Here is a 10,203-nt window from a genome sequence, read left to right as displayed (position 1 = left end):
TAAATAAGCTTCACCTGGGAATGATCCAAAAAATAAAAAGAAATGAAAGATCAAATTTATTTAGAATATTTTGTTTTTCATTTAATCTTTGTTTTCCTTCAGGGTTAAATGATTTTTAGGTTGCAATAATTACTTTTTGAAAATTCCTGTCCTTATTTGTAACTTAGAATTGAGATTGGTAGCTTCTCCAACAATAAAGTATAAAAGTACAAGGCAAGTGAACAATGATTTTTCTACAATTACTAGAGAATTACAATAAATATAATTTTCATAGATAAAAGTAAAATTGCTTTGCTGCTTTCACAGGAATTAAATCCAACTTCTTTTGGTCATTATCAATATGTAAGAGGCAGTTGACATGGTAAACTGACTTCACTGTAATTAAAGGCTTCATCTGGAGTCAATTTTCACCCATAGTCTATCTCATCAAATAATATTTATTGACTATCTTATTTTGAGGCCCAAGGCTACTGTAATCAGAGATTGTTACAGATCATATTTGACCTGTAGCAACCTCTTATGAACATCTGATAAGGCACTTTAAATGTATAACAGAAATACCTCTGATAATAAAACTTTTAAAACCCAAAACCTCTTGACCTTTCTTTGGCTACAAATAAAGAAAATACATGCTTATGTGTAATTGGTTTAGGAATGTGATTCTTCCATTAAAGGCAATGATTGATTGTTGGGTACCAATGAGCATGGCTGCATTTGCCTTCTCTAAAAGAAACTTGGTTATTGTCATTCACTTTGACTTTGAGATGGCTGGCAGCATTTACCAGTCTAGATGGCACTGAGAAATTGTACCTATAAAAACCATAGGAAGGATGGAAAGAACAACCAATTGTTTCCTGGACAATGGGGTTTGGTGATAAAATACTTCCAGGTGCCTGTAATCCATACAACATTTGACTGGAAGAATTAGGTGCCTGTAGACACTGCTCACTTAAGTCTTGAAATGAACTGCTTTTTGAATTGGCGATCCCCAGAGAAGAGAACATGGAAACTTCCATCATGAGAGGGGCTAAACACTGAGAACTGTTGCTACTTGCTAGTCTTTCAGGAGAAGGCAAGATAAGGGGCTGCTGTTGCCAAAAATTAGTTGGGCAAATCTTGTAGCAAAGGGGCAGGTTGATATTGTGCAGATACACCTCTGGACAGGGCATTCCAAGGGAGCCTGTAGGTAAGTGAAATGTAGGCACAGAGCAAGTTGGAAAAAGCAAGGAGTTCAGAGGAGAGGGAGCCCCTCCACTAGAGGTCACTGGAGATGAGCCACTGCTTCCACCTGTGAATAATAATTCAGTCAATGAACGATGAACTTGATGTTCCTAATAAATGAGTACTAAGGACCACAAATATTCTGCTTCATTCTTTTTCACAAGTTCACAGTTCTTTTAACTTCTTTGGGAAAGAATATGCTCATTCCTCTGACCAAAGTTGAAAATGATATCTTTACAAGGACCATTACTACTTTTAGCACTACAATTATGTATTATGTATTGAGCATTCACTATGCACAAGAGCTGTGCTAGGCACTTGGACATTTATCCAATTAATTACAAAATATGCCTAAATAAATAATACCCAGAGCCAATTATATCTTACAAATTAAAAAAAAATTAAGTTTTAAAAAATTTACAAAAATGAGTATTTGATTAAATTAAACAAATTGGTTGGGATTCAGTAAAAAGCTTCATTCTTATAAAAATATTGGAGCACATGAAAATAATCTTTATAAACTAACATTTAAGTGCACTTGCTAAAGATAATTTTTAGTTAAAAAAGTAAAAATAAAAAGTTCATAGTAATGTCAAGTGACCTTTTATGTTTGCCTAGCATCTACTAAAGTTAGGGATAGTTATAAAGTCCATGAAAATCTAGACTTTACACCTTATTTTCATGTTTGAATTTTAAAATTTTGACTAAACTTGATGGTTTCTTTTGTGTGTGTGTGTGTGTGTGTGTGTTGTTTTTCTTCACTATTTTGTGTAAGCATAGCCTAATTCTTTATTAACAAGGTGGCAAATGTCTTTTATAATTAAATATTCTAAAGTCATTTGAAAAATGGTACCCCTTTTCTTTGGAACTTGAGAGCAATCTGGACATTTAAGTAATTAAGAAAACTGTATTTTAAATTATCAATTAATGAATTAATGTTCATTGTTAGTTTTTTGTTTGTTTTGTTTTGTTTTAGTGCACTTCATGTTGACCTGGATATTTTAAAAGCATGCTGCCTAGATGCTATTAAAGTGTTCATATTTTTCTATGCAACTTTGTAAACCAAATTAATACAATCAATACAGTGAAATATTTTACCAAATAATTATTAGACTTGATCTGTTTTCAATGTTATAGTAGTATATAAAATTCAACCTAAATAAAATGTTGATGATTTTCTCCAGTATTTATAAACTTGCGTTAATGTCCTAAGACAAACAAATTTTAGAGTAAAGACAAAAACAGTAAAATAATTATATGTTGTTTGCAAATACTCTTTTATTTATTATTAAACACCAGAGACATGAAGGTATACATTCTTCTACCAGAAAGCTTGCATTGTCTAATTATTATTATTATTTAATCATGTAATGCATTACCTGATAAAAACTACCTTGCAAATATTTTTAATGCTTGTGGCAATTAAACTAATTGTAATGACTTAGTGTTGTTTTCAATATTTATTTTCTTTACTTACAGTAAAAGGAAAATTAGAACTAAGTGATGGTAAAATTTAATGGATGTCATTTTAACATGTGTGGAAAGTTTATGAGAAACATATTTATTTCGATATCTAATGTATTTGCAAATAAGGCCACACATGTACCACAGGCAGATTCCAAAGAATGTGAGATAGTGAGTTGCTGAAGAATCCAGGTGAGATTTGGAGATCTCAGGATATGTGATAACTTAAGAAGACTGAAGTCAATAAATCCACCATTACCACGGCTCTGTTCTTCTCCTTCATGCCAGTTTCCCCCTCTTTTTGCCTCTTACTTTCTCATCAAGTTAAATATACACCAACTATCTTGTAAACCCGCATTCTCTGGCAGGAACTTATCCCCTTGTATAATATTTACTACAGAGGCTCTGACTATTGTTACTTCATTAACATTTAAAAGTAAACATTAATAAAACTTTTCTTACATTGTGTGTCTGCACCAAAAGTTTTAAAATCCAGAGTGGCAGAAGGCCTCCACGGGTAGATCTCTAAAAGCCTATCCAATACAACCCTGAAAAATAGATTCAACTTTCAGCAAGTCCAGAATTCAATTCCTGAAAATAATGATTTATGTAAACTTTTAAGTTATCTTAATACAGTTTTTAGGGGTCAATATCTGAAATATAATATATTTCATTGCTTATAGCCAGACTGCTGAATAAAATTCACAGTAATAATTCCCTGAATAAAAACCTCAGGGATCTAGAATAAGTGATATCTTTGTTTTAATTATTTTAATGAATATATAATATTTGCCCCAGGGGTACAGGTCGAGAATCCTCAGGCTTACATACTTCACAGCACTCACCATATCACATACTCTCCCCAATGACCAGAAGGCAACCACCCTCTCCCTAACCCCCTCCTACCAGCAACCCTCTGTTTTGTGAGATTGAGAGTGTTTCACAGTTTGTCTCCCTCCCGATCCCATCTTGTTTCATTTTTTCCTTCCCTTACCCTGCAAATCCCCCACTCTGCCTCTCAAATTCCTCATATCAGGGAGATCATATGATAATCTTGAAAGTGGATTGGGAGAGGAAAAGAGGAAGCAAGATTTTAGAGATAAAACACGTACTACGTACCAGTTACAAAACTTAGGACCTCGGAGTCTCTGAGCCACAGTTACCTTATCTGTAATACTTGTGGAAAGTGCTATATAAATATTAGATATGATTGTTATGTTGCTTACCTACTTCTTCTGGGATCTCTAAAACCTTTCGCAAAAGGATTCCTGTCTATTTTCAGTTTGGTAATCTATAGATTAAAAAAAAGAAGAAGAGAGAAAAAGATAAAGATAAAGTCAGTGCCCTCAGTAATAACACTCACCATTGCTTTTAATGGTTACAACAACCACAAAACACTTCAATGTGTAATTTGGCACATTCAATTAATACAAGCATATTGTTAAGTTGAATTTGGAATGGTTATCTCCTTTCTCCCCTGGCACTTTGTTCTGCTTTCCTTTCTCTTTTCTCCTTTTCCACACAATTCATAATCAAATTTGCTTTGATGACAATGCAATATGACTATAATATTTTTTTAGTTGTGGAAAATTCAATCCATATAATGCAGCTTGCTGCCATCCAGAAAGTCCCTCTGGAGCCAGCTCTGCTTTCCCAGGATCAAGTTGCCCTTACCTGCTGGTTTTGGTAAGCTGTCACTGTGGTGAACTCCGTTTCTTTAAAGGAGAATGTTTTAACCCCTTCAGTGGGTAGGGACTGAATCCTGGACAGGTCAACCTTGCTGTCCTGTTCCATCACATGCACACGAGGCTTGTACTTATGCATGGACTGCAGAATGATCTGGAGGAGAAATCATCAAATGTTTTCCTAGAAAGTGGCTTCCCCTCTACAACACTGGTTTCCTCTCATTGGCACCCCCAACATGCCCACATGCAAAAGTGAGGCTAAACCAGAAAGGATAGGTTAGCCACACACAAGGACTTTTCTTTGACATTTAGTTCTGGACAGACATGCTCAGGGCTAAGAGGTTTCCAGATAGGAGTATCACAGCAACAATAGGCAGCCAGGATTCCATTTCCAGATGAGACCCTTTCTTGCTTCTAAGTGTGGACAACCATGTGATGTCCCCTGGATCTGACTGCCTGCTAGAAGTTCCCTGGGCTTATGTTAACTGAAGGGGAGCCATAGGACATACCCCACTTCTTAATCCTGGGGTCCTCCATCTCTTTATTTGTGGCTGGCCCAGGGCAAGGCCAGGCATGGCAGGGGGAAGATGCATATGAGAATAAGACTCAGATCCAGGTAACCTATAAATAACCTCTTTCACAAGTGAGTTGTGGAGGGGATTTCTGTCATACCATGCCAGACAGAAGGTGCTCATCTAGGAGAAGGCAATCAGAGCCCACAGCGATTGCCCTGGAGTCTGAGATGCAAGAGAACTCCACGAAGTGCATTCCCTTCCACACTCTCCGACCAGGATTTATGGCTTAAACAAATCTCATTTGATCTTCAAACTCCTTTCATTCACCCTTCCCAAACCCCAGCACTCTCAGATGCCAAACAAAGGTCGTAGGAGCTACTTTGGTCACAAGCGCAGAACTTGAACAGTTCCTAAAGACCACCCGGGAGAAACATTTTACATCTCTCCAGGGTAACATGCAGGCTGATGATGCCTTGACACTTCCATCCCCTCCTCAAGACAAAGGATTTCAAACACTTACATGGCCTTTGTCATCCATCTCATTGTTGGTGAGTTTCAAGCGATCAAAGCTGATGATCTGCTGCATCCAGGTGTCTCCAGAGCAGGGTGAGTGTGGGTGAACATAGAACCTGGGAGTAATGCATGAGTGGTCTGTATTCCCAGCTACCATCCACTGTGAGCTATGGTACACATACCTAAAAAAAGCAGAGAGTGTGGCTTTAGGTGCAATGGGCCAAAGCCAGGTGCATGTGAGAAAGCCTGCTGGATCTAGTCCTAATGACACCGGCCAAGGTTTGCCTCCTAATCCCAAAGAAGATCCAACTTGATTTCCAAAGGGCGTTCAGAGATAAAAAGCAAACCATATACAAACACATGCCATTAAAATGTAATGAAGTTCCAGGGCAAGTATAACATCATGGGATTTCAGAGTCTGGTTTGTATTTCCTCACGGAAACAACCACAGAAATTGATCTAATCCACTTTGCTGTGCAGAGACAGTTTAAAAACCCTCATGGCTCAAGCCAGAAGCATCAGTCAGAGAAAAAGCAAAAGAGAGCATAACGTGTCTGTCCAATCCACCTCCACCTCGGCCAGTGGCCCTCAAAGCCCTTTCACCAACAAGGCTTCACATCATAACACCACCTGCAACTCTAGCCCATGAGGCCTCAGGGCTGATTTCACCCTGTTTCCAATATCAACCACTCAATTGTGCACTGCATTCCCAAGCCAGCTCAAACGCAAGAAGCAAGTCACTTGTTCTATTTACAAACTCCAGTAGGTTCTTGAGCTGTGCTTTCTCTTTGCCCCTCAAATCCAGCCCTGGGCATCATGCGTGCTCTCTCTTAGAAAGGCTAGATATCCACTTCAGTGGAATGCTCACAGCCTGAGTAAGAGTGGCTCCTGCACAACCCCATAGCCTCTAAGCCAAGTGCTGGCATAGCTGCACGTCTGGAATGCTACGCCCGAGAGACCTCTTGGCTTTAAATCAATTTGAACACTATTAGCCTGCTCTATTAGAGAGCCTGATTCAAAAAGAAAGGTTATTTGTAATTTCTAGGACCCAGCTGCCGCTTCAGAAGAGAAGCTAAAGAAGGAAGAAATGATACACCTAAATATGGTAACTGTTAAATTAGCATTAGATGATAAATCAGAACATCACTCCAGGACCCTGATGCCAAAGTAGCACAACCCAGAGCCCAGTGCAGCCCCAGAAGCACAGTCACTTCTCTCTAAATCCCTTCAAACAACCTCTTAACTTCCTGAGTCCATACCCTCTGCAGTTGGCAGAGCCAAGGCCAGAGTGGTGGGTAGGTAAATGATGTGGAGTACATTGAAACACAAACTGGCACCTGTTCTAGGAGTGAGAGGAAAGAGGAGCAAGACTGCTTCTCTCAGTCTGAACCTCCATTTGAGTGAGAATATTCAACTCCCAAAGTCCACAGGAGAGCAATTTCACCACCACTCCCATGGTAGAGTTTTCCATATAACATTCTCGGGTTCCATAAGTATCCTCATTCCCAGACTTGGTCTGGGGTATCCTTCTTTTGGCCTGGTTACCTATAACGCTTGGAATCTACTGGCACCACGTCGATGGCCACATAGTACTTCTTCCCTGGGTCCAGCCCTTTCACTTTGACTCGAACAGAGGGGAACATCCGCCTGTGGGAAAGAAAACGGCCACTGACCTAATGCTTTTAGAGACATTTGGAGTGGGATGGGGTGGGGAGACAAGGGAAAAATGAAGATATTCACAATACCTTCCTCATTATAGGACAGATTCCAGGAATAATATTTGCTACATGGAGAAAGATTGTTGATTGTATGCTTGATGGAACAAGTTCAGGATTTCTGTGTGGAGCAGAATATTCTTACCACAAGGCTTTGTCCACCCCACTCCCTACCATCACCACTAATAAAAAGCCTTGTAAGAGAAAGTAGAGAAAAAAAAAAAAAAACTGTGCCTGGGCCCTCAGTGTCAATGGTACTTTCTATAAGGCAGATTTGGGAAAGACTGAAACTAAGAGGATTCATGTAAAAAAAATAATAATAAAATATAAATAAATAAATAAATAAATAAATAATAACCCAGCTGATGTGATGCTGCCCCAAAGCAAAAGGTGAAAGCAGAAAAAGCCCACTTCAAATTACCCCAGGCTAGGTTGGGATGGTAGGCTGGGTTTTTGTCCACTGATAACTGAGAGGCTTTAAGGAGAATTTCTTGAAGTCACTGCCTACAAGAAAGAAAAACTGAGCCACTAATAGTGCGATTTATTGAGAGGATGTGACTTTCTAAAACCTGTGGGATGACAAGGACAGATATAGAGTATGAAGCTGGAGGCACCGCATCTTATGACTTCCTACTGTGTGCGTTCTTTGAACATCTTGTACAGAGCCGAACCTGCCAGCCTTTGTAATGATCATCTCAGTCCCAATGTCATGGAATCTCTTCCACAGTTCAGATCCTTGAAGTTCCATTTGGATAGCATCTTTCTCTTCCATATTTTTGCAGCTGTTGTTATCACTGTCGCTGCTGCTATAGCCAGAGAAAGCAGTTGCTGAGGGCTCGGTCTTGGGTCGCTTTTCTGCTGGACACAGAGACACCAAGAGTTTGACAGAGGTTTGACAGAGGTTCGAAGTTCCTGCGTCCCCTTCTCACTGATACCTGTCTTGGAGTAGACTGGCCCCGCTGCTTCTCTGGGAACCTTGGAAGCGTATATTCAAGTTCCCCACAACACCCTCTGTGGCCTCCGGATGGGGAGAAAGGGACCCAGATCGCGTCCTGGAAAAGGCTCCTGTCCTTCAAATTTGCCCATCCTTATTCTCTTGAGACTTTTGGACCCTGAGGCTGAATCTCCCTGCCCCAATCTAAATGCCTGCCTGCTTCCTACCCGGAGAAACAGCTACCATCTGGCTCTCACAGCCTGGAGGTTGCAGAGTGTAACTTCACAAACGCACAGGGAAGCTCCCCTTCACCGCAAATGAACGACAGCAACACGCACTGAATCTGGAAGCTCTGAAGCTTCCCCTATAACCAAGTGACCGAGGTGTCTCCGTGGTCCCAAATGTGGCCATCCAGCTGGACCAAAGCATCCTAGTGAGGGCTAGCAGCCCTCTCTCAGCTTCGGGAGTGGAGCTGAGATTTGCAGGACAGCATGCTCTGGTAGCAGGCTCAGGGTTTGGGGGCTGCGGTAGGAATACTTACGGGGCTGCTGACTCTTTTCCCTTGTGGCTCTTCTCTTTCTCTCCTCCTCTCCGCCCTCCTTTTCCAGCAACTCAGGCTGAGTCTCCTCTCTTGGGTCTTGCAATTTTCTTTTCCCGGGTCTCTGCACCAAGGCTTCCACAGAGAAGGCAAGTGCCCGAGAGCTCAGAGCCATCCCAGGAGGAGGTGAAGGGAATGTGCAATGCAAAGTTTCAACCTGAGCTCAGTTAGGGAAGGAGAGGGAGGGAGGGTGCAGAGGACAGGGCAAGGAGGGAAAGCAGGAAAACCTCCAAATTAGAAAAACCGTTTCTGAATCTAGAGTCAAAGAAAGAAAGAAAGAGAAAGTGTATGTGTGTATTATATATATATATATATATATATATATTTTTTTTTTTTTCTTTTTCCCCTTTGAATAGACAGAATGAAAGTAGAGAAAGATCAAACTGGAGCCAAAGTCCTCTGGATTCTAGTCTCTCTTCCCTTTGTGGTTTCCTCTCTCCCAGTGGACATGTGCAGACCATCAGACGTCAAATCACTGAATCCAGGACCTGGCAATGCGCAGAGATTGGCAAGCTCAGGCCTTTTAGGGAGCCGACCTGCAACTTGGATTGGGAGATACTGTTGCATACTACTGAGTAAATACCAGGCTGGTCACAGGGTCCACTGTTTGTTTTGGAAACTGTTAAGGTATATATAAAAACAAACAAACAAATAAAACCATCATGAAGGACAATTCAGAGTCTGACAGGGGAAGGAGGAGGGGTAGGAGTGGGGTAGGGGTGTGCGTGGAGAGAGGGTTATGCATGGCAGGAAAGGGTAGAGGGATACAAAATGTTGCTCTTTAACAGTGAATTGTGAAACTCAAAGCTATGTGAAATAATCCCTCATGAAAGGCCACTTTTCCAACCAAAGTCCAAATATTATCGAACCAGATTCAGAGAAGTATATCTGGGTCCTTTGCTTTACAGCAACCGTGGAAAAGTAGAGGAGTGCAAGCTTTCTGGACAATTTTGTTCTAGAGTTATGTCTCAAATTGAGTGGATCATATTCTAGTCTATCCTGTCTATCCAGGTGGGGATGCAAGGGCCAGCATGGGCAGGAGCCTCTCAGATGCCCACTGTCAATGCTCAGAGTAAACCTGGGCCTTCAAGCTCTGCCTCTCCTGGAGCCCAATATTCCTATACACAGCCTCTTCTTACTCATATGTCTTAGTCATCAAAGACAACCTAAGGACTCCAGGGCCACCAGCAAACATCAACATGAATTTTGTTCCCAACAACGCTGCACCTCAGAATGTTGGGCTCAAATAATGTGTGTCTCCTGGAATATATTCCTGGGCTGGGTTTTACTTTTCCTTAAATTGGGTAAGCAAATCTTTTTGTGTGTGTCAGGAAGAGAGTTGTCTACCACTTTCAAGGAGCGTGTCTGTGCATGTAGATATGAGATGTCTGCCTGTGTGCATGGGAGTTGGTCTGCCACTTTTCATCAGAAATAACAAATCAAGCATCCCTGGACTCTTTGGCTGACTACGTCCTAACTAAAGATATTTGTATTTGCTTAGAAAGTTTCTCCTGTTCTCCTCTGACATGTTTGTTCAAAGAACATTTAAAGTCCATCC

At 40.7% G+C, this 10,203-nt stretch overlaps 1 protein-coding gene across 1 annotated transcript; it reads right to left on the bottom strand.

Annotated features, from left to right (window-relative positions):
* Positions 1–668: 668 nt before the first annotated feature.
* On the bottom strand, positions 669–8,865 carry TBX22 (T-box transcription factor 22). Its single transcript, XM_059158237.1, has 8 exons — positions 8,589–8,865; positions 7,785–7,971; positions 6,944–7,045; positions 5,406–5,580; positions 4,360–4,524; positions 3,912–3,976; positions 3,148–3,233; positions 669–1,288 (listed from the first exon to the last, which is right to left on the bottom strand). The coding sequence occupies exons 1-8, from the start codon at positions 8,758–8,760 to the stop codon at positions 669–671; spliced, it is 1,572 nt and encodes a 523-aa protein (XP_059014220.1). The 5' UTR covers positions 8,761–8,865.
* Between the last annotated feature and the right edge of the window lie 1,338 nt (positions 8,866–10,203).

This window comes from Mustela lutreola, chromosome X, assembly GCF_030435805.1.
Source record: "Mustela lutreola isolate mMusLut2 chromosome X, mMusLut2.pri, whole genome shotgun sequence".
NCBI classification, from domain to species: domain Eukaryota; kingdom Metazoa; phylum Chordata; class Mammalia; order Carnivora; family Mustelidae; genus Mustela; species Mustela lutreola.
Note: the sequence above shows the minus strand (reverse complement) of the source record. Positions and strands in the feature narration are given on the sequence as shown.